Consider the following 24,498-nt stretch of genomic DNA (forward strand, 5'->3'; position numbering starts at 1 on the left):
CTTACTGTGGAATGCAGTGTTTGGTTTTTGCCAGGCATAATGGGACCCATCTCGTCCAAAAAGTTGACTCAAGTTTGCCAAAAAGCACCTGGATGATCATCAAGACTCTTGGAAGAACGTTCTATGGACAGATGATTCAAAAGTATAACTTTTTGGAAGACATGGTTCCAGTAATGCCTGGCGAAAACCAAACTCTTCATTCCACAGTAAGAACAACATACCAAAGGTCAAGCATGGTGGTGGTGGTGTGATGGTTTGGGGATGCTTTGCTGCCTCAGGACCTGGAATAAATTAAATAAATACGTAATTGTTGTGTTATTTGTTCACTTATGTTCCCTTGATCTAATATTAGGTTTTGGTTGAAGATCTGATAACATTCAGTATCACAAATATGCAAAAGTAGAGAAAATTAGAAAGGGGGCAAATACTTTTTCATAGCACTGTATACTACGATAAATTTGATGGATGGGAAATTATTTAACCACCATAGGTCCTGGCTTTCTACACAGTACTACTCAATTCCTAATTTAATGAATGGATCCCCCCCGCTGCCAATTATGCTTTGGTTTGGTCTGGTCGTCAGAGGTCATGGTTTGTGAAGGGAAAAAAAGTTTCGCAAGGCTTGAAAACCCTTAATTCTGTGAGCTAACTTGTAACAAATAAAGAAATACAGTCATATTTAACATGGTAAATTCATAAGCACAAATATATAGAATTATATAGAAAATGATATTTTTCAAATAGAGAACGTTTCTATTGCAAAGTGACATATCGCGTGAGCACTATTTCTCAAAATGACAGATAATTTGTAATGGTTATATTAGGCTCAACTATGTTCAAAGACAACTTTGGTAATATTATTGATAGATTAATTATTAATAACTAATTATTACACCCTGAAACTGTGTGAAATGTGTTAGAATGTGTGAGTGTAGGACCAGTAAAGATTATGACATTGTGTTACTATTTAGCAATGTGAGTAAGAGTTAGGCCAGACAACAAAGGACAAGGAGAACTGTCTACAGGCAACTGATAACTGAGGAATTTAGGGAGGAGAGAAACTGTTAGGCTTTTTAAGGAGTATGCAGGATATTGTGAGGACGGCAATAACTAAGGAATGCATGTGTGTGTGTATGTATGTGTGTGTGTATGTATGTGTGTGTGCATTTGTGTGTGTGTGTGTGTGTGCATGTGTGTGTGTGTATGTATGTTTGTGTGTGTGTGTGTATATGTGTGTGTGTGTGTGAACTGATGGTCAGGAGAGCAATTTTAAAGTGGAAAACTACAGCCTGCCTACAGAAAGGAGGGATTTTTGTATGACGTATGAGTATAAAAGATGGACTCTGAAATTGTGATGGCAGAATTCTCAATGAATAAATCTCTGACTATGCAGACCGGGACTCTGTCCGTTACTTAAATCCCAAAAAACTTTTTGGGAGACACACAGAGACACTGAAATAGTTTGTTAAATAATTCACTTAACAGCTTGGTCCTTCGAGCCGGATTCCAATACCTGCCTCTGTCATTCCAGGTAACTCTGAAAACCGTTGACGGGCGAATGATACATTCGTAAATAGATAGTCCTGCCCTTTGACATTAAGGGTTAAGACAGGCCAGAGGACACCTGATTAATGACAGAGACGGTGACGGAATCCAAACCTACATTGAATCTCGGCTGCAAGGATAAGGTCAGTAGTCTTTATTCATTACTTGGTGAAATTGATTTGAGAACTTGCTAAAATTTTGAAAAGTAGCAAATTGATCAATGCGTAGCCATTTTAAGTGAAATGTATGGGACTGTCAGGAATTATCAAGATTACATTGTGAGGATAGACTCCTCCGTAGAGTAGGAGATAATTATGGGGGACTAGTCAACCTGTTGGTGGGTCCGTAACGATTCACGGTAATAGGCCATTACCAAAAGAAACTACCCAGTGTTGAAATAGAAGTAACTATTAAAAGTACTCCTAAGGGATGTAACCTATAAGAGATTATAGAACAGTCAACAAATAATCCGGGTTAAACAAATACAAAAAGTACACCAGAAGGAATTAAAATAGCATGTGTGAGAAATAGAATATTAGTAAAGTCAAAAGTCACAAACAACTGTAGATTTTGCCGTAACTCTATCCGTTTCATGAAACTGGAGCCTTACAAACTCCGGGTTACCGATAGTGTTAACCAATAATCATGTAAGGTTGTATACGTGTGAGACCTAATATTTGCTCAAAAGTCACATCTATGAATAATTCCAGGTGGTTGTATAGTGGAGGGAGAACCCATTCCTATTGTATGGGTCTGTCAGGAATTATCAAGATTACATTGTGGGGATAAATTCCTCCGTAGAGTAGGAGATAATTCTGGGGGACTTGTACCTATACAGGAAGGGGTGATTCCAGGTGTGGTGTGAATCTGTTTTAACTAACTTGTTATATAGAAGAGGTGGCTAGAGGAGGGAGAACCCATTCCTGTTGTATGAGACTGTCAGGAATTATCAAGATTACATTGTGGGGATGAATTCCTCCGTAGAGTAGGAGATAATTCTGGGGGACTAGTACCTATACAGGAAGGGGTGATTCCAATTGTTGTGTGAAACTCTTTTGAATAACTTGTTATATAGAAGAGGAACGGAAGGATTCAGAGCTAAGCTCAGGAGGGAGTCAGTATGAGTCAGGAGATGAGAGAGTAGGAGGGGGCCAGTACCCACTGATAGCCTTACCTAATCTATTGGCAGGGAATGAAGGGGCCCCAGCAACCTTAGATGTATACAGTAATAATAATAATAATAATAATATGCCATTTAGCAGACAGGCCATGAACACAGAGGACGTGGCCAGAGCGGTAGAAGGAATGACGTACTCCAAAACAGGAATAGTAAGGTTTGGGCTGCCGTTAGAGGGCAGTGGGTTTCAGGGGATGCCCAGAGGGCACTTTTGCCATGGGCCGATCACGGAGAGTATGTTGGGAAAATAACTGAATTGTGTAATAGCCTCAGAGAACATTACCATCGTCATGCAGACTTCTCTAAAGTACATGAGTGTAAACAAGAGGATAGTGAGACTGTCAGCCAGTACTTAGAGAGGGTTAAAGATGTGTTTAACGCAAACAGTGGCATACCCGAGCCAGACCAGAGACAGGGGAATGATACGCCCTACCATCAGCAATTAAAAATATAGCGTTCCTCAGAGGAATAAGACCAGAGATAAGCAGGACCATTAAAAATACTTTGATAGGGTGGAGAAAAGCACAGCAACACATATTGAGGTTAAAAGGTATGCAGTTTACCAAGAGCAGATTGGAAGAGAAAAGAGGAGTAATAGAGACGTTAAGGGAGTGCAAACTCTCAGAGAGATAGTGAGGCCAGAAACAAAGGAGCAGTGTCCTGGAAATCACAGTCTGTTTTGTTTTTTTCAGTTCTGCTGGGAGTACATTTGATGATGGGGTTTTGTGTTGAATTAGAGGCTAGAGACTTCATAAAATAATAATTGGAATAATAATTATATATTAACTTGCTCACCCAAACGTAGACATACGTCATGGGTGAGACATAATGAATATAATATTGTACAAAGCCAATTTAGGGTTTCCATTAAGGAACGTCAATCACTACAATGGATATTAATACTATGGAGATAAATTCAATATATGCTGGTCAACTACGGCATGTGTTTGGTGTTATTTGTAGCCTACTTAGAAAGGACAGTTACCTATATCTGCTGTATTCTAAACAATGACAGATTGGGGGTTTCATAAGAGGTGGCTATAATTTTTGTTGATAACAGAGGTAATTAGATTTCAGAAAGGTTGAATTGCATTGTTTAAGCAAGAATGGCATTAAATTCATGCTTTCTAGTTATGTGTATGCAAATATGTTATTCGTTTTTGGTGGTGTGTAGATAGAATTTACTAATGCCAGGATTTAGTAAACGAAGCAGAGAGATGTAGTGAGAGCAGTGGAAGGGATACCCCACCCCAAGACGGGGGTACACCAGTTCAGAAGAGATATGGAAGGGCTGACCGCCAGCTTTATGCTGAATACAGGGGAACTAGAGAGGGCAGTCAGACAGATAGAGCTAAAGGACTGGGCGGCAGTGAGAGGAAATTGGGTTCCCGGGGATGGGAATGCGCAGGTCCTAGAGTGGGCAGAAGGAGGGGTTTATGGAGATAAATTGGCACAACTGTGATAATCTGAGAGAATATTATGACAGACATGCTGACTTCTCCAAAGTCCATGAGTGTAGGTAGGGAGACAGTGAGACTATTAGTCAATACCTAGAGAGACTGAGAGATGTGTTCAATGCAAACAGTGGGCTAATAGATCCAGGACCAGGGGCACCAGAGGGTCCGTATCACCAACAGTTAAAGATTGCCTTCCTAAGTGGAATGAGGTCAGAAATCTCTCAAGCAATAAAAAACTGGGGGACGGCTACCTTAGCTGAAGTTAAGCGTTATGCAATCTATCATGAGCAGAATGGAAAGGAACGAAACAAGAAAAAGGAAGTGAAGGGAGCTGAGTACCTAGTGGCAGCCCTAGGGGAGATGGGAGGTAGGAGAGACTGGAAGGACCTAGGAGAGAAGAGAGGTTACGGTAGCAAAGACAGACAAGAAGGAAACGGTAATAGTGGAGACAGGAGTGAGTGGAAGTGTTATAATTGTGACAAAACAGGACATTTTGCTAGAGAATGTGAGGAACCGTGTAGTTACTGTGGAAGGAAAGGGCACCAGTTAAGAAACTATAGGCAGAAGGGGAAGAGAGGAAAAGGAGGAAAGTATAATCCAGGCAGAGGAGGAAGAGACAGGGGGAGAAAGCCAGAATCAGAGGAAGAAGAGGAGGCATGACTAGAGAAGGGGAAGAGAGAAATCAGGAGACCTCATGACCTGGCTATTTTGGTTTGTTGTTTTTTAATTGGGGTTTTCAAATAAAAAACAACACACCTAGTATGATGTTTATAAAGCCTTGTTATTTTGATTTTAGGGGTTTTTCAACAGGTCAAAGGTGATAAGTCTTAAAGGAGCACACACAGTGAATTTTATGGAGTTTTTCTGTTTTGACTGAGTTTAGGGTATACATGATTTCTTATGAGAATAAATGTCATGAGGACTTAATGAACAATTGGGATAAGTAACATTTATGAAATATTTAGAATAATGGTAATGTTTAGTATACTATGGGATGGAACAGTTCGTTGAATGATTTCAATTGCCTCTGAACTCTGTTTTGAATTTCTGGTGTTAATTAATCATCCACACTGGTAATTCTAAAGGCATGAGAGGAGGACTTTAAGATAGTTTATTTTACCAAGTTGAGGGTAATTTATAGTACTGTGAAAAGTGTAAAGATTATAATTTGGTAATAATATATATGATTTGAACCATAAAATAACAGAAGAGAGAGAGAGCTTTCCCTGAATGACGGATACCTGTTGCTAGTCAATTGTACTAATCTTGGATTACTTTTACGGGATAGAAGTAAGTTGAGGTATTATCAAATGTTGTCATTTAAATTTCATTTTTATTATGCTTTAATAAACAACAAGTTGGTATTTGAAACTAAATTAATGCAATGAGCTGCAGTAATCAGAGGAAGGCACAATCTAATGCGAAACAGCTATTACCTAGATCATTTATTTAGTAATGAGATCAGGAAGATATGAGCAATAAAGAAGCAAGGGACAGTCTCGAAAATAAATAAGGGATGGCAATTGGATGATAAATTACCAATATTACCTAAGTGATTGTTTAGGTAGGTGGTAATATTGACACATGGGCAGTGACATGTGTCAAGAGGAGGGATGGATGGTAGAGCAGATTAGACAACACTTGCATATGGGATTATTATTATTATTATTATTTTTTAACTTTTGTTCAAGATGTGTTATCTGTGCTCAAAATAATCACCAGAGCAGACAAAGGGCACCTCAGGGTGAGTATCCTCCGGCTAAGTACCCTTTCCAGCAATTGGAAATTGATTTTATAGAGTTTTTTTATAGAGAAATTTAGAGTAACCCCAGATAAAGATGGGTTATCCCCCTTTGAGAAAGTGTTTGGAAGACCTTACAGAATGCCACAGTTGGCAGGACCAGACAGGCAGACATAGAACTAGAGAATACACTAGCAGAACACATTAGAAAATTGTTCATTAACCGTATGTCTAAGAATTTGTGTCCTACAGGAGAATTAAAGGAGAAGGTGATTCATAGTATATAACCTGGAGACTGGGTGTGGATCCATTCGTTGAGGAAAAAGGATCGAAAGCAGTCACGCTGGGAGGGACCATACCAAGTCCTATTGGTACAGTGGGGGAAAAAAGTATTTAGTCAGCCACCAATTGTGCAAGTTCTCCCACTTAAAAAGATGAGAGAGGCCTGTAATTTTCATCATAGGTAAACGTCAACTATGACAGACAAAATGAGGAAAAAAAATCCAGAAAATCACATTGTAAGATTTTTAATGAATTTATTTGCAAATTATGGTGGAAAATAAGTATTTGGTCAATAACAAAAGCTTCTCAATACTTTGTTATATACCCTTTGTTGGCAATGACACAGGTCAAACGTTTTCTGTAAGTCTTTACAAGGTTTTCACACACTGTTGCTGGTATTTTGGCCCATTCCTCCATGCAGATCTCCTCTAGAGCAGTGATGTTTTGGGGCTGTCGCTGGGCAACACGGACTTTCAACTCCCTCCAAAGATTTTCTATGGGGTTGAGATCTGGAGACTGGCTAGGCCACTCCAGGACCTTGAAATGCTTCCTTCGTTGCCCGGGCGGTGTGTTTGGGATCATTGTCATGCTGAAAGACCCAGCCACGTTTCATCTTCAATGCCCTTGCTGATGGAAGGAGGTTTTCACTCAAAATCTCACGATACATGGCCCCATTCATTCTTTCCTTTACACGGATCAGTTGTCCTGGTCCCTTTGCAGAAAAACAGCCCCAAAGCATGATGTTTCCACCCCCATGCTTCACATTAGGTATGGTCTTCTTTGGATGCAACTCAGCATTCTTTGTCCTCCAAACACGACGAGTTGAGTTTTTACCAAAAAGTTCTATTTTGGTTTCATCTGACCATATGACATTCTCCCAATCCTCTTCTGGATCATCCAAATGCACTCTAGCAAACTTCAGACGGGCCTGGACATGTACTGGCTTAAGCAGGGGGACACGTCTGGCACTGCAGGATTTGAGTCCCTGGCGGCGTAGTGTGTTACTGATGGTAGGCTTTGTTACTTTGGTCCCAGCTCTCTGCAGGTCATTCACTAGGTCCCCCCGTGTGGTTCTGGGATTTTTTGCTCACCGTTCTTGTGATCATTTTGACCCCACGGGGTGAGATCTTGCGTGGAACCCCAGATCGAGGGAGATTATCAGTGGTCTTGTATGTCTTCCATTTCCTAATAATTGCTCCCACAGTTGATTTCTTCAAACCAAGCTGCTTACCTATTGCAGATTCAGTCTTGCCAGCCTGGTGCAGGTCTACAATTTTGTTTCTGGTGTCCTTTGACAGCTCTTTGGTCTTGGCCATAGTGGAGTTTGGAGTGTGACTGTTTGAGGTTGTGGACAGGTGTCTTTTATACTGATAACAAGTTCAAACAGGTGCCATTAATACAGGTAACGAGTGGAGGACAGAGGAGCCTCTTAAAGAAGAAGTTACAGGTCTGTGAGAGCCAGAAATCTTGCTTGTTTGTAGGTAACCAAATACTTATTTTCCACCATAATTTGCAAATAAATTCATAAAAAATCCTACAATGTGATTTTCTGAATTTTTTTTTCTCAATTTGTCTGTCATAGTTGACGTGTACCTATGATGAAAATTACAAGCCTCTCTCATCTTTTTAAGTGGGAGAACTTGCACAATTGGTGGCTGACTAAATACTTTTTTTCCCCACTGTAACTGCCTTCGCTATAAGAATAGCTGAGAGAGCCACTTGGGTCCACGTTACCCACTGCAAAAAGGTATGCCAACATACCAACACCGTTGAACACACACAGAGTTAAAGAGAAGATCTGACCCATTAGGGTTCGGGGGTAAACTCTGTTAACGAAGAAACCCTACCCCGACCTTTCATCACTGTGGGGTGTTTATAGAGGTATGGGTATGGGGAAGTATAGGCAGGTGGGTCAGGGACAGGATTGGGATGGCGGTTTTGGGGATTTTGGGGGACTCTGAGCTGCATCATCATGTTAACCATATTATGGATTAATCCAGGTCAACCTAAACAGGGAAATTATGCACTGATTCGATCTCGTAGAAATACTGAAACCAAGAAAGACTATTGGGGGAATGATTATTTCAATAGTTAAAGTCAGTTTAGGACAAGATGGGGGATTCAAGATACCATTCGACTTCTCCCATGAAGAGATAGCAGGTTTTGGGGGCTTTGGTAAGAAGGGGGCGTGTACATGAAAGTTGGGCAAGGGTGTTTAAACATACCTGGGGAACATACTATGAGAATGGAATGGAATAAATAGCACTAAACCACCAAGGGTATAATATTTCCTCTTGCAGGAAATGAACCAAGGAGAAGTAGAAGGAATTTCAAATGAGAACTTCTGGGTAAGGTGGATTAACTACACAGCTAGGGCGTTGGGTCAAACTAATTGTTATGCCTGTTCAACAGGTAGGCCAACCCTTGTAACTGTACCTATGCCTCAGACCATGTTCTCTTGTGTGATAGATTTGGGATCAAACCAAACCTCACCTAATTGTTCTGATATTAAAATAACCACTCTTAAAAAGGATAATACTAAGGCACCCCAATTCACCATGAACCCCAGAGATGATCAATGTTATAGACACCAAAGTAATGCGAATCACAGATCAAATTGGAGAAGGGTTTACAACAACGTTTTTCTGGTGGGTTACAATTGATAAAAATGTTGACTGGATTAATTACATCTACAAAGGTTTGTTAATTAGACAAGGGATGCAGTGAAGAGAATCTCAGGCCAACTATCCGCCACCTCACTCATGACCTGCAGAATAGTTTGGTTCTCGAAATGCTTTTAGCAGAGAAGGGCGGATTTTCAAGATGGTGGGAGGTCATTGTTGTATGTTTATCCCCAACAATACAGCCCCAGATGGTACAGTAACTAGAGCACTGGCAGGTCTCACTGCATTAAGTAAAGAATGGGCTGAGAACTGGGGGATGAATACATCAATGACTGGTTGGTTTGATAAAATGTTTGGTAAATGGAAAACTATTGTTGTAACTATTTTAGGCGCGGCAATCGCGTCTATGGGTATGCTTGTTCTTTGTGGATGTTGTCTTATTCCCTGAGTCCGAGGATTGGTGAGCAAGGCGTTGGAGCAGTATCACAGCAGATGGTGAGATACGGCCCAATCCCGGACTCCGACCTAAGGAATGAAGAATATGACCCACCAGGCTTGGTGGAGGACGACGGCGATTCAGATAGTTTGAGACTGGATGTTTACCTAGAACTATAAATCTCTAGTTTAAAAGTTATTGTAATGATATTTTGTGTATTAAAGTCTTGTTTTAAGTATGGTGTACTAGTTAACTGATGTTGCAGGATGTGATGAAGCAAACGTTCTTCACTATAGGCTTAGACTGTTGTTTCCAGATAGTGGGTAAACAGGTTAGGTACCATTGCTGATTAACCTTTATTGAATGAGACAATGTTTTATGTTTTTATATGCAAACCAACTTATATGCTTCAATGGGTGGATTGATAGATTAATTATTAATGACTAATTATTACACCCTGAAACTGTGTGAAATGTGTTAGAATGTGTGAGTGTAGGACCAGTAAAGATTATGACATTGTGTTACTATTTAGCAATGTGAGTAAGAGTTAGGCCAGACAACAAAGGACAAGGAGAACTGTCTACAGGCAACTGATAACTGAGGAATTAAGGGAGGAGAGAAACTGTTAGGCTTTTTAAGGAGTATGCAGGATATTGTGAGGACGGCGATAACTAAGGAATGCATGTGTGTGTATGTATGTGTGTGTGTGTGTATGTATGTGTGTATGCATGTGTGTGTGTGTGTGTGTATGTGTGTGTGTGTGTGTGTGTGTGTATGTATGCGTGTGTGTGTGTGTGTGTATGTGTGTGTGTGTGTGTGTGTGAACTGATGGTCAGGAGAGCAGTTTTAAAGTGGAAAACTACAGCCCGCCTACAGAGAGGAGGGATTTTTGTATGACGTATGAGTATAAAAGATGGACTCTGAAATTGTGATGGCAGAATTCTCAATGAATAAATCTCTGACTATGCAGACCGGGACTCTGTCCGTTACTTAAATCCCAAAAGACTTACAACCTTTTGGGAGACGCACAGACACACTGAAATAGTTTGTTAAATAATTCACATAACAATTATGAACTTTGAAAGAACTGGAAGGCTACACTAGTAGGCTACACAATTACAGAAGGGTTGTTCTCTGAACCTCATGCAGCAGGCTCAAGCAAGCCTGTTTATCTCTCATGTCAGAGGCATCCTGCTTCTCTCGACTCTGACAAGCAGCGGCAACCTATCCTCCTTATTTATGTTTAGAAACACATTTGATTGCCAGCATTGTGGGGGGAAAACACTCATGTTCATACAATCTAATAATCACCCTGAGAATACTTCCAGAACCACCTTTATATTTTATTTCAATTGAGAAAATCTACAAAATAAATTGGCCTACCCTAGTCTTTATTGATGTAGATGCATGCATGGGCGCAACTTTGGTTTTAGAAGTGGGGTAGGCCTACCCGACCGCTCGGAGGCGTACACATGGTCCTAAAGCACACTGTTGCCTCGTTTTGTATCACATTCCAATGATAAAACTGGGGGGGACAAAAATGCAATTTCAGAATGTGGGGGGGACGTAAAGTTGCACCCCTGGATGCATGTGACATTACACAGCAGTAAGCTGGTTTATTTCACCTTTATACATTTTTTTCTTCTTGATTTCAATATGTAAGGGACACCAGGTACTGTTTCTTGATGAGTAAAAGGTATTCTTATACCATATTTTTGTGTAACAATAGTTAAGTTCATTCAATTGGCGGGGGTGAGACTGAAGAAGTTTGGGAAGCACTGATCTAGCTAACGATTAGCACAAATACAGATGGGCAACCGTTCAGCCTATTTATTTATAGCCACTATGCCGCATCAGTTGGGTTACAGGTGATAATGCTTATTGCTAAATAACACACCAGCCTGATAATATGGACCAATATGTTGTTAGGCTAATTTTTGGAGGGGGAAATTATATTTTAATGGTATCACCATTTTATTGTCATTAATTTTGGAGTATAGAAAACTCACCAGAGCTGTGTTCAGTACGAAAAAACGTAATGCAAAATTCAATTAAACGGAAATGGTGCTGTTCTGAATGACCAGTTGAAAAACGGGGAGGGGTTGGGTTGTGGGTTCATAATTCACTGCTGCCCTTCAAATATTTAACTCATTGCTTCAAGCCACACCCACCAAATGGAGCAAACGTAGGCTACCTCAAAGTCTGTTCAATAATGTTGAAGAACGTTTTGGGGAAGCATTCAATTGAACTGACCGCAGCCCCAGAACTGACTTTCTCATAGTCGTTCTACAAAAACTTGCCAATGTAAAGGGTGTCACGCTGCTTGCTTAGCGAGTACCACTTTCTCCCGATTCGGCCCATACCTGCCGCGAACTCGGGACCTCTGCCTTGCTAGCACACGTGACCACCCTCCTGAAGCGTCTTACCAGTCAGTGCCACGCGAAAAACTAGCTATTCGCTGGTGCAAGTGGGGACAGTTCAGACATGTGCTACTCCAAGCGTGGTTACTTTCTGAACTGTTAGAGTTAAACCAACAGTTTAAAGTAATAAATACATTATTTCAGTTGTGGTTGGTTGGGATAAATTGACCAAAACATCAGGAAAGTTTTATATGTAGAGAGAGAGAGTTTTTATCTATATTTTTCGTAGCCGTCTATTTACCACCACAAACCGATGCTGGCACTAAGACCGCACTCAACGAGCTGTATAAGGCCATAAGCAAACAAGAAAATGCTCATCCAGAAGCGGAGCGGCCGGGGACTTTAATGCAGGCAAACATAAATCTGTTTTACCTCATTTCTACCAGCAAGTCACATTTGCAACCATAGGAGAAAAAAAAACTCTAGACCACCTTTACTCCACACACAGAGACAAAGAAAGCTATTCAAAGAGACTATACACAGAGACTATACAAAGCTCTCCCTCGCCCTCCATTTGGCAAATCTGACCATAATTCTATCCTCCTGATTCCTGCTTACAAAGAAAAACTAAAGCAGGAAGTACCAGTGACTCACTCAATACGGAAGTGGTCAGATGACGCAGATGCTACGCTACAGGACTGTTTTGCTAGCAACAGGACTGTTTTGCTAGCACAGACTGGAATATGTTCCGGGATTCAGCCAATGGCATTGAGGAGTATACCACCTCAGTCACCGGCTTCATCAATAAGTGCATCGATGACGTCGTCCCCACAGTGACCGTACATATCCCTACCAGAAGCCATGGATTACAGGCAACATCCGCACCGAGCTAAAGGCTAGAGCTGCCGCTTTCAAGGAGCGGGACACTAATCCGGATGCTTATAAGAAATCCCGCTACGAACCATCAAACAGGCAAAGCGTCAATTCAGGACTAAGATTGAATCCTACTACACTGGCTCTGACGCTCGTTGGATGTGGCAGGGCTTGCAAACTATTACGGACTACAAAGGGAAACCCAGCCGCGAGCTGCCCAGTGATGCGAGCCTACCAGACGAGTTAAATGCCTTTCATGCTCACTTCGAGGCAAGCAACACTGAAGCATGCATGAGAGCATCAGCTGTTCCAGACGACCATGTGATCACGCTCTCCGTAGCTGATGTGAGCAAGATCTTTAAACAGGTCAACATTCACAAGGCCGCGGGGCTAGATGGATTACCAGGGCGTGTACTCAGAGCATGCGCGGACCAAATGGCAAGTGTCTTCACTGACATTTTCAACCTCTCCCTGACTGAGTCTGTAATACCTACATGTTTCAAGCAGACCACTATAGTACCTGTGCCCAAGAAAGCGAAGGTAACCTGCCTAAATGACTACCGCCCTGTAGCACTCACGTCGGTAGCCATGAAGTGCTTTGAAAGGCTGGTCATGGCTCACATCAACACCATCATCCCGGAAACCCTAGATCCACTCCAATTCGCACAGCGCTCCAACAGATCCACAGATGACGCAATCTCAAATCGCACTCCACACTGTCCTTTCCCACCTGGACAAAAGGAAAACCTATGTTAGAATGCTGTTCATTGACTACAGCTCAGCGTTCAATCCCATAGTGCCCACAAAGCTCATCACTAAGCCTGGGACTAAACACCTCCCTCTGCAACTGGATCTTGGACTTCCTGATGGGCCGCCCCCAGGTGGTAAGGGTAGGCAACAACACATCTGCCACGCTGATCCTCAACAGGGGGGCCCCTCAGGGGTGCGTGATCAGTCCCCTCCTGTACTCCCTGTTCACCCACGACTGCGTGGCCAAGCACGACTCCAACACCATCATTAAGTTTGCTGGCGACACAACAGTGGTAGGCCTGATCACCGACAACGATGAGACAGCCTATAGGGAGGAGGTCAGAGACCTGGCAGTGTGGTGCCAGGACTACAACCTCTCCCTCAATGTGAGCAAGACAAAGGAGCTGATCATGGACTACAGGAAAAGGAGGGTCGAACATGCCCCCATTCACATCGACGGGGCTGTAGTGGAGCGTGTCGAGAGTTTCAAGTTCCTTGGTGTCCACATCACCAACAAACTATCATGGTCCAAACACACCAATACAGTCGTGAAGAGGGCACGACAACACCTTTCCCCCCTCAGGAGACTGAAAATATTTGGCATTGGTCCCCAGATCCTCAAAACGTTCTACAGCTGCACCATCGAGAGCATCCTGACCGGTTGCATCACCGCCTGGTATGGCAAATGCTCGGCATCCGACCGTAAGGCGCTACAGAGGGTAGTGCGTACGGCCCAGTACATATCTTCCACCATCCAGGACCTATATACTAGACGGTGTCAGAGGAAGGCCGAAAAATAGTCAAAGACTCCAGTCACCCAAATCATAGACTTGCATAGTCACTTTACCCCTACCTACATGTACAAATTACCTTGACTAACCTGTACCCCCGCACATTGACTCGGTACCGGTCCCCTCTGTATATAGCCTCGTTATTGTTATTTGATTGTGTAACTTTTTGTTTTTTTACTTTAGTTTATTTAGTAAATATTTTCTTAACTCTATTTCTTGAACTGCATTGTTGGTTAAGGGCTTGTAAGTAAGCATTTCACGGTAAGGTCTACACCTGTTGTATTCTGCGCATGTGACAAATAACATTTGATTTGATTTGTATTTTCCCTTCAAAAATCACCAGAAACAACAATTTCACCCCCTTCAAGGGTGTTGACCATGTAACCCATTAACCATGACCCCCCCAATATGCAACACAAAGTTATGCCCTTAGGGACAGACCGAAATGTATTGTGGGGGAGGGGTGTTTCAAAATAGGGGAGGGTTGTCAAACCTTTTTTTTGCTTTGTTGAGGGTTGTGTTTTTTTTTTTTTGTGGCACAGGGGAGGGTAGTGCGTTTTTTCCCAGGTTTACATTTGCTCTTCTGCTCGTATTTTCCCTATAAACAATGGCGTAGCTTACTTTTGATATTACCCTAATAAAGTTTAGAATGTTTGGTATGGTGTTTGTGAATGTTTGGTATGGTGTGGCTATTATTAAGCTTTAGCTACTGCAGGCCTATGATATGAAGGTTGAACTTGATTGAGGTGAAGAAGCCTGTTTCAGGCCTACCAGAGTTACTCCTATAACCTAACAATATAATGCTTATCTTTATACAAAATATTTGGATAGAAAATGTACGAATTACCCTCATTCTGTACGTTTATATCAGTATAGCAGACGCAGTAGCCATGTCAGTGTCGTAGCATGCCACCGGCATATCTCTATCTCTCTGGGGTTAGGCCTAAGCTTCTCTTCCTTTATATAGGCTATATACAGTGCATTCGGAAAGTATTCAGAACCCTTCACTTTTTCCACATTTTGTTACGTTACAGCCTTATTGTCAAATTGATTAAACTGTTTTTTCCCCCATCAATCTACATGCCATACCCCATAATAACAAAACAAAAACAGGTTATGAATTTTTGCAAATTTATAAAATAAAATAAACTGAAATATTATATTTACATAAGTATTCAGACCCTTTACTCAGTACTTTGTTAAAGCACCTTTGGTAGCGATTACAGCCTAGAGTCTTCTTGGGTATGACGCTACAAGCTTGGCAAACCTGTATTTGGGGGGGTTCTCACATTCTTCTCTGCAGATCCTCTCAAGCTCTGTCAGGTTGGATGGGGAGCGTCGCTGCACAGCTATGTTCAGGTCTCTCCAGAGATGTTAGATCGGGTTGAAGTCCGGGCTCTGGCTGGGCCACTCAAGGACATTCAGAGACTTGTCCCGAAGCCACTCCTGCGTTGTCTGGGCTGTGTGCTTAGGGTCGTTGTCCTGTTGGATGGTAAACCTTCGCCCCAGTCTGAGGTCCTGAGTGCTCTGGAGAAGGTTTTCATCAAGGATCTCTCTGTACTTTGCTCCTTTCAGCTTTCCCTCGATCCTGACTAGTCTCACAACCCCTGCTGCTGAAAAACATCCCCACAGCATGATGCTGCCACCACCATGCTTCACTGTAGGGATGGTGCCAGGTTTCCTCCAGACGTGACGCTTGGCATTCAGGCCAAAGAGTTCAATCTTGGTTTCATCAGACCAGAGAATCTTGTTTCTCATGGTCTGAGAGTCCTTTAGGTGCCTTTTGGCAACCTCCAAGAGGGCTGTCATGTGCCGTTTACTGAGGAGTGGCTTCCGTCTGGCCACTCTACCATAAAGGTCTGATTGGTGGAGTGCTGCAGTGATGGTTGTCCTTCTGTAAGGTTCTCCCATCTCCACAGAGGAACTCTGGAGCTCTGTCAGAGCGACCATCGGGTTCTTGGTCACCTCACCTTTTGGTGCCCTTCCCCAGATCTGTGCCTCGACACAATCCTGTCTCGGAACTCTACAGAGAATTCCTTCGACCTCATGGCTTGGTTTATGCTCTGACATGCACTGTCAACTGTGTGACCTTATACAGACAGGTGTGTGCCTTTCCAAATCATGTCCAATCAATTGAATTTACCACAGCTGGACTCCAATCAAGTTGTAGAAACATCTCAAGGATGATCAATGGAAACAGGATGCAGCTGAGCTCAATTTCGAATCTCATAGCAAAGGGTCTGAATACTTATGTAAATAATGTGTTTCTGTTCTTGATTTTTTTAAATTCTTAAAAACCTTTGTTCGCTTTATCATTATGGGGTATTTAGTGTAGATTGACGAGGGGGGGAAATCATTTAATCCATTTTAGAATAAGGCTGTAACGTAACAAAATGTGGAAAAAGTCAAGGGGTCTGAATACTTTCCGACTGCACTGTATATAAACTCATCAAAAAAAGATAAGTCCTCTCACTGTCAACTGCGTTTATTTTCAGCAAACTTAACGTGTCAATATTTGTATGAACTGTGGCGTACAGCAGGTCAGCCACCAGGGGGAGACTTGTCGAGGCCTGGTAACAGATGGAGTATACATCACGAGGAAGTGGCTCCATCTACTGGACATGCCAGGTCTCCCCGGACGGGACTAATTGGGGCTAATTGGGAGCTGGTGAGTAATTAAGGGAGAATTGCTCACCAGCTGTGCAAGGCCCATAAAGCTGCCAGAAGGGCAGCACATGAGAGAGGACTGGGGGAAGTAAGGTAACTTCCGTGTAGTTGGAGACGGTATCCTGGAGAGGGTCTCATGGGGGAGACCTAACTTTTTGATTATTTTATTAATAAACACCCTTGAAACCGAGCTGATCATACTCTGTCCGTGTCTGATCTGTGTAAACGTCTTGACCCAACCCCCTAATCTGCCACAGAACATAACAAGATTCAACAACTGAGACAAACTGAACAAGTTCCACAGACATGTGACTAACAGAAATTGAATAATGTATCCCTGTGGCCACCAGCTGCATTAAGTACTGCAGTGCATCTCCTCCTCATGGACTGCACCAGATTTGCCAGTTCTTGCTGTGAGCTGTTACCCCACTCTTCCACCAAGGCACCTGCAAGTTCCCAGACATTTCTGGGGGGAATGGCCCTAGCCCTCACCCTCCGATCCAACAGGTCCCAGATGTGCTCAATGGGATTGAGATCCGGGCTCTTCGCTGGCCATGGCAGAACACTGACATTCCTGTCTTGCAGGAAATCACGCACAGAACGAGCAGTATGGCTGGTGGCATTGTCATGCTGGAGGGTCATGTCAGGATGAGCCTGCAGGAAGGGTACCACATGAGGGAGGAGGATGTCTTCCCTGTAACGCACAGCGTTGAGATTGCCTGCAATGACAACAAGCTCAGTCCGATGATGCTGTGACACACCGCCCCAGACCATGACGGACCCCCCACCTCCAAATCGATCCCGCTCCAGAGTACAGGCCTCGGTGTAACGCTCATTCCTTCAACGATAAAAGCGAATCCGACCATCACCCGTGGTGAGACAAAACCACAACTCGTCAGTGAAGAGCACTTTTTGCCAGTCCTGTCTGGTCCAGCGACGGTGGGTTTGTGCCCATAGGCGATGTTGTTGCCGGTGATGTCTGGTGAGGACCTGCCTTACAACAGGCCTACAAGCCCTCAGTCCAGCCTCTCTCAGCCTATTGCGGACAGTCTGAGCACTGATGGAGGGATTGTGCGTTCCTGGTGTAACTCTGGGAGTTGTTGTTGCCATCCTGTACCTGTCCCGCAGGTGTGATGTTCAGATGTACCGATCCTGTGCAGGTGTTGTTACACGTGGTCTGCCACTGCGAGGACGATCAGCTGTCCGTCCTGTCTCCCTGTAGCGCTGTCTTAGGCGTCTTACAGTACGGACATTGCAATTTATTGCCCTGGCTACATCTGCAGTCCTCATGCCTCCTTGTAGCATGCCTAAGGCACGTTCACGCAGACGAGCAGGGACCCTGGGCATCTTTCTTTTGGTGTTTTTCAGAGTCTGTAGAAAGGCCTCTTTAGTGTCCTAAGTTTTCATAACTGTGACCTGAATTGCCTACCGTCTGTAAGCTGTTAGTGTCTTAACGACCATTCCACAGGTGCATGTTCATTAATTGTTTATGGTTCATTGAACAAGCATGGGAAACAGTGTTTAAACCCTTTACAATTAAGATCTGTGAAGTTATTTGGATTTTTACAAATTATCTTTGAAAGACAGGGTCCTGAAAAAGGGACGTTTCTTTTTTGGCTAAGTTTATATATATTTATTAAAATATTAATATCATACAGTGGATACCTAAGCCTATAGGCCTTTGCATGCAATGCCCTGATGCATTTAGTGCTCAAATCTCTGACAGCTGAATCATGAGGTGGACAATTATTGTTTTAGAAAGTAGCCTAAAAAAAAAACTTAAAAATAGGCTATAAAGTTTTGCATATGCTACACATCGAAACACAAGGAATGGTGTTTTTGTAATTTGTTATAGGCGATTTTTAAGGACACGTAAATGTGGCTGATTTGGCCAACATCCCTCGTTTATTGATGGCGCTGGCTGCACCAGGTTGGTTCTGAATGCATTTGGATGTCCATAACATTTCTCAAATGACCAGTAAATTAAAATCTTCCCTGTCATGTTGTCCGGCGCCAAATTTTCCTCAAGGAAACTCTGAAATGGCATATTGTTTTTATGAAGATTTTAGAATATTCACATGAAAATCTGTCGCCAATTGGATGGAAACCTATCTATAATCACCCTAAAGGCAAGTGTGCTAGTCCAGTCTCACTGATTATGCCTACATTCGGAGATTGTCAAGTTAAGGCTTCGACACTGGGTAAGTTTACAAGTTAGGGACTGATCTATTTTCTGTTTATCGAGATTGACATAGTCTATTTATTGTTCTGTTGAAAACGCAAACCATGATATTGAAGTGCTCGAAGTCAGTATGCTTTGTTTATTGGTTGGCACAGAAATCTGTTGGTGGACAATGTTGTTGCATATATTTTATATAATTATAAATATGGCATAACATTTTGAAAATCAGATTTCCCCTGGCTAATCATTGTCTGCAGCCGGCTCTGATCGTAGTGTAATGAAACAGGCAGGGAGAGTGAACTAGTCTGTGGTGGTCAGTGAACCCTCAACCTTCTGGCCAGTAGCCCTGCGTGGCATCGACTGTGCCACAAAAGTGGCAAAGTCGATATCCACGTTTATAAACACAGGGTCGCTACAGTTATTGTTATTTGTGGTTGTAAACATTATTTTTAGTTTATTCTATGGAGGGGGAAGGTGTTCAATTTATTTTACAGTATAAGGGGAGGGGTCATGTGAAAATATGTTTTATTTTGGGGAGGGGGGTGTATATATTTTTTTTATGACACCTTGAGTTGGATCAGCCCCTCCCCCTTGCATGAAGCTTGATTTAGGATAACATGTGATACGTTTTGCTACTGGTGGATATGTATCCTTTCTTTTTATTGACCTGTAAACGACCTAGTCACAATCGCTAATTAATGTTTATCAATTCATTGTCCTTAAGATAGGACCCATAAATTCAACGCCAGGCCGATGAAAGGAGTCATGGGTAACTGCATACGTGGAGTGTCAACCGAAGTGGGCGGATTAACCGAAGTGGGCGTATTTCAAGCAAATCAGATAATTGGGCAGATTTGTTGTCACTCAAGACCATTTTGCGTGGCTGCTTGGTATGCGCTTTCAAAGTTTATGTGAGTCTTCGTCATGGTCGCCATTGTTAACTTTTTACCACCAAATGAGCTACTTTGAAAACGATGTCGCGGGTGAAAATGGATTGGTCGCGGGTGGCAGGTTTTTCTGCTACTAAATTGCACCTCGGCCGCCATGGCATTTCTCTTTTTAAAAAATCTATATATTTCACTGTTACCTGCTGCTATCTGGCAGTGACCATGCAGGCTCTTACTGAGTGAGTGTGTGAGTGAGTAATTGAGTAATTGAGTGAGTAATTGAGTAATTGAGTAATTGAGTGAATGAATGGTGTGGAGGGCCGGAGGGGGTAGTGTGCATTGAGAGCACTGGTTGAAAGAGTGCTGCAGTTATCAATTTTGATCATGGTCACAGCTCTATTGCAAATGTATAATTCTCCACATTTAATGTCAGTTTCATTGTGGACTTTTCCCTGAAATTAGATGTTGGCCTATCTGGGGCTATATGCATCTAGCTTAGCAAACCATGGCAAAGTTGAATTGCAATTATAAACCCAGATTTTAGTCAGTAGCCTATGCCTATTGAAATAAATACACTACCAGTCAAGTTTGGACACACCTACTCATTCAAGGTTTTATTTATTTATTTTTAATATGTTCTACATTGTAGAATAATAGTGAAGACATCAAAACTATTAAATAACACATATGGAAACATGTAGTAACCAAAAAAGTGTTAAACAAATCAAAATATGTTTTATATTTGAGATTCTTCAAATAGCCACCCTTTGACTTGATGACAGCTTTGCACACGCTTGGCAATCTCTCAACCACCATCACCTGGAATGCTTTTCCAACCGTCTTGAAGGAGTTCCCACATTTGCTTAGCACTTGATGGCTGCTTTTCCTTCACTCTGCCGTCCGACTCATCCCAAACCATCTCAATTGGGTTGAGGTCAGGGGATTGTATAGGCCAGGTCATCTGATGCAGCACTCCATCACTCTCCTTCTTGGTAAGATAGCCCTTACACAGCCTGGAGGTGTGTTGGGTCATTGTCCTGTTGAAAAACAAATGATAGTCCCACTAAGCCCAAACCAGATGGGATGGCGTATCGCAGCAAAATGCTGTGGTAGCCATGCTGGTTAAGTGTGCCTTGAATTCTAAATAAATCACAGACAGTGTCACCAGCAAAGCAACCCCACACCATAACACCTCCTCCTCCATGCTTTATGGTGAGAAATACACATGCGGAGATCATCCGTTCACCGACACCGCGTCTCACAAAGACACAGCGGTTGGAACCAAAAATCTCAAATTTGTACTCGAGACCAAAGGACAAATTTCCACCGGTCTAATGTCCATTGCTCGTGTTTCTTGGCCCAAGCAGGTCTCTTCTTATTGGTGTCCTTTACTAGTGGTTTCTTTGCAGCAATTCGACAATGAAGGCCTGATTCACACAGTCTCCTCTGAACAGTTGATGTTGAGATGTGTCTGTTACTTGAACTCTGTGAAGCATTTATTTGAGCTGCAATTTCTGAGGCTGGTAACTAATGAACTTATCCTCTGCAGCAGAGGTAACTCTGGGTCTTCCATTCCTGTGGCGGTCCTCATGAGAGCCAGTTTCACTATAGCGCTTCATGGTTTTTGCGACTGCACTTGAAGAAACTTTCAAATTTCTTGACATTTTCCGTATTGACTGATCTTCATGTCTTAAAATAATGATGGACGGTCATTTCTCTTTGCTTATTTGAGCTGTTCTTGCCATAATATGGACTTGGTCTTTTACCAAATAGGGATATCTTCTGTATACCACCCTTACCTTGTCACAACACAACTGATTGGCTCAAATGCATTAAGGAAAGCAATTCTACAAATTCACTTTTAACAAGGCACACCTGTTAATTGAAATGCATTCCAGGTGACTACCTCATGAAGCTGGTTGAGAGAATGCCAAGAATTACAGAATTTTTGCAGCTGAAAATCATGATTTTATCATATGATTTTATCATATTTGTGGTAATAAATCACAGATTCCAAGGTCAATTAGCTACAGGACAATATTTCTACCTATTTAATTACACAAAAACAAATACACCACCTCCAACCCCCCTGTAGTAACAAAACTTCACATTTTTACACACATGCACATACCAGCATACAATCCTTTCTAAAACGTAAAATTCACAATGTTTGCAAGGTATACTACACAATAACTTTGAATAACATCATCATGGGGTACACAGAAATGTTTTAGGCAGCACTAAAAAGTCAGGGCAGGCCAGGGCTCATGATTGGAGTATTCATTGCAGTGTGTAATGAGGTGTAGCCTAGTTTGTTTTACATTATCCCAGCAGGGCAAAAGACTCGGGGCTGAGACAAAATCATACCGGGTTAAAGCCCCGAAGGCCCGGGTCTGGTGACGTCAATGCCATGTACCACAGGAATTACACAAAAAAACTTTTTTTACTGTTCTAATTACGTTGTTTTATAATAGCAATAAGGCACCTCAAGGGTTTGTGGCATATACCACACCTCATCGGGCATTATTGCTTAATTATAGCAGTCAAAACCAGTTAAATCGACATCCATTGATGGAAAATGATCTGGAGAGTTGAATAAGAGCGATTTACCTTTTATTTGAACATATTCTTAAACTCGCAAGAATTATAATTGATGGAAAATCGAATTTTGCTTCTTAGCCTATGTCGTTAAAAATGACGTACATATTCCTTAATTCGCTCGATAACGTTATGGAAAAGGGTTTATTAGATAAATGTGGCAACCAGACCCGTCGCCAGACCTCAGTCTTAAGGGGGGCATATGAAATGCATGGGAGGGCAGGGCACAATAATTATTAGCCTACAGTACGTATATTTAATAATAAATTCCCTCAAGTGTGTGTGGGGGGGGGGCACAAGCATAGCGACGGGTGTGGTGGCAACTCCTCTCTTCATGCGAAAAACAATTTTTAAAAAAAAAATTGGGGGGGGGGGGCACAAGCATAGCGACGGGTGTGGTGGCAACTCCTCTCTTCATGCGAAAAACATTTATTTTTAGCTAGACCCGTCAACCCTTCCCATACTTGGATGAAAGAGTAGCAGAAATTAACCGAGGCACTGTGATTAACCGAGGCACTGTGATTAATGTGGGATTCATTTTACCTGCATCGCATGGCTCTTATCTGCATATCCCTTCACGAACAGCCAATACACCGTCGTGGCCAAACTTGGTCCACGTAGATCGTCTATTGTTTTGTACTTCTCCGGAGTTGTTTCTATCGTTGTCTGCAAATGTTGTCCTAATTGTCTGCTGGCTCCGGACTTGAACCTCCGACCACCAGACACAAAGCCGTCCAGCGCCACTGAAAGTGTCTGGCGGTGGTGAACTGTGAATCGGAGCAGCCTGGTCACCGCAGCAGGGCTACACATGTTGAGTGGCGCGCGTAAAGGCGCATTCTGCCAACTGCGGCTTTTTAGTACACTTGCCCTGCTGCACATTGGGACTTGCCCATAAGTAGGCTGGACGTGTAATAAATAAACATCCGCACCTCGATTGTGTCTACTGTGCTTATGTCTGCGTATTGAGGAAGTAGGGAAATAATGAAAACTTCTGACTATTTCTGGTGTAGTGATCGATGACAACCGAGCTCGCTGCCCAGACATAATTACAAAGAGGAGATTCTCCTGATTAAAATGGTGTCACAATGTGAGATATTTGGCGAAATACCCCTATAGGAAACAATGGGACGACCTCAGAGTTCCATGAGTAAAAATATAATTTTGAAGTTTTAACTACCAGCAATTGATCACAGCATACTATGCTACCCACATTTACATCATTAGAAAGAATAGATTATCCTGAATTAAATGGCGTAGAACTTCAAAACTTAAAAACATCAAAATACATCAATTTTGAGTTATTCGGTGAAATAAAGACATTGTCATTATGTTGGGGAAATAGGGATGTCTAAAAAGCGCAGTCTTTTATTTAATCTGCTTACTTGTTAAAAAAGCAAACACTGTAAAGCCTCAAAACATGATTAAAACTATAATTTTGTCAGTCCTCCATCCATAACTTGCATAGCGGGAGGCAGGTAGCCCAAAGGTCGCTGTTTCGAATTCCCGAGCCGACTAGGCGAAACATTATGTCGATGTGCCATTGAGCACCTGTAAATCGCTCTGGATAAGGCCATTTGCTAAATAAAATAACTCTGTCTATACATTTTTGTGGTTACATTTCTCCAGCCCCATTCCAGCTTTTTACCAAAACAGTGTCGGAAGTACACTTTGTTATTGTTTCAACTGCTGATTGGCGTTTTAATGGGGTGTGACTTTGGCAGATAATGTTACCCATCTTTAGAAAGTAAAAAAAAAAAAAAAACGAAATGTATGGTGTTAATTGTTATGCTGTAAATGGCTATTTTATGGTTGTAAGTGATATAATTTTTTATTTAATTTTTTACTTATTGTATATTTTGCAATTCAGAGTAATTACTTACTTCAGTAAGGATATACACTTTATTCAGTGACCTTAGGTATAGAAACTGATGGTCAGATCAGTGCATGGCTTCGAAAAAATGCTTTTCAATTGCCAAATAATTCCAATAGATGGCAGCATAAGACCACGAATGAAATCATCTCAGAAGCTCTGTTTTCTCCCTGGATACACAACTCCCCATGTGCTATTAGTACAAATAAACATAACTGCTTATTTGGTTGAAGCTAACTATTTTACAGTGAGAACGAG

General features: G+C 42.1%; 1 protein-coding gene across 1 annotated transcript in view; it reads right to left on the reverse strand.

Moving 5' to 3' along the window:
• The window catches only part of cyp27a2 (cytochrome P450 family 27 subfamily A member 2), a 40,012-nt gene extending 16,778 nt beyond the window's left edge, over positions 1-23,234 (reverse strand). The window contains exon 1 of the mRNA XM_084155439.1: positions 22,914-23,234. Within this exon, the coding sequence (XP_084011565.1) occupies positions 22,914-23,180 (267 nt within the window). The 5' untranslated portion in view covers positions 23,181-23,234. The remainder of the gene's footprint in view (positions 1-22,913) is intronic.
• Positions 23,235-24,498: the final 1,264 nt, after the last annotated feature.

Source organism: Coregonus lavaretus (genome assembly GCF_964263955.1).
Source record: "Coregonus lavaretus genome assembly, chromosome: 38".
Classification (NCBI taxonomy): domain Eukaryota; kingdom Metazoa; phylum Chordata; class Actinopteri; order Salmoniformes; family Salmonidae; genus Coregonus; species Coregonus lavaretus.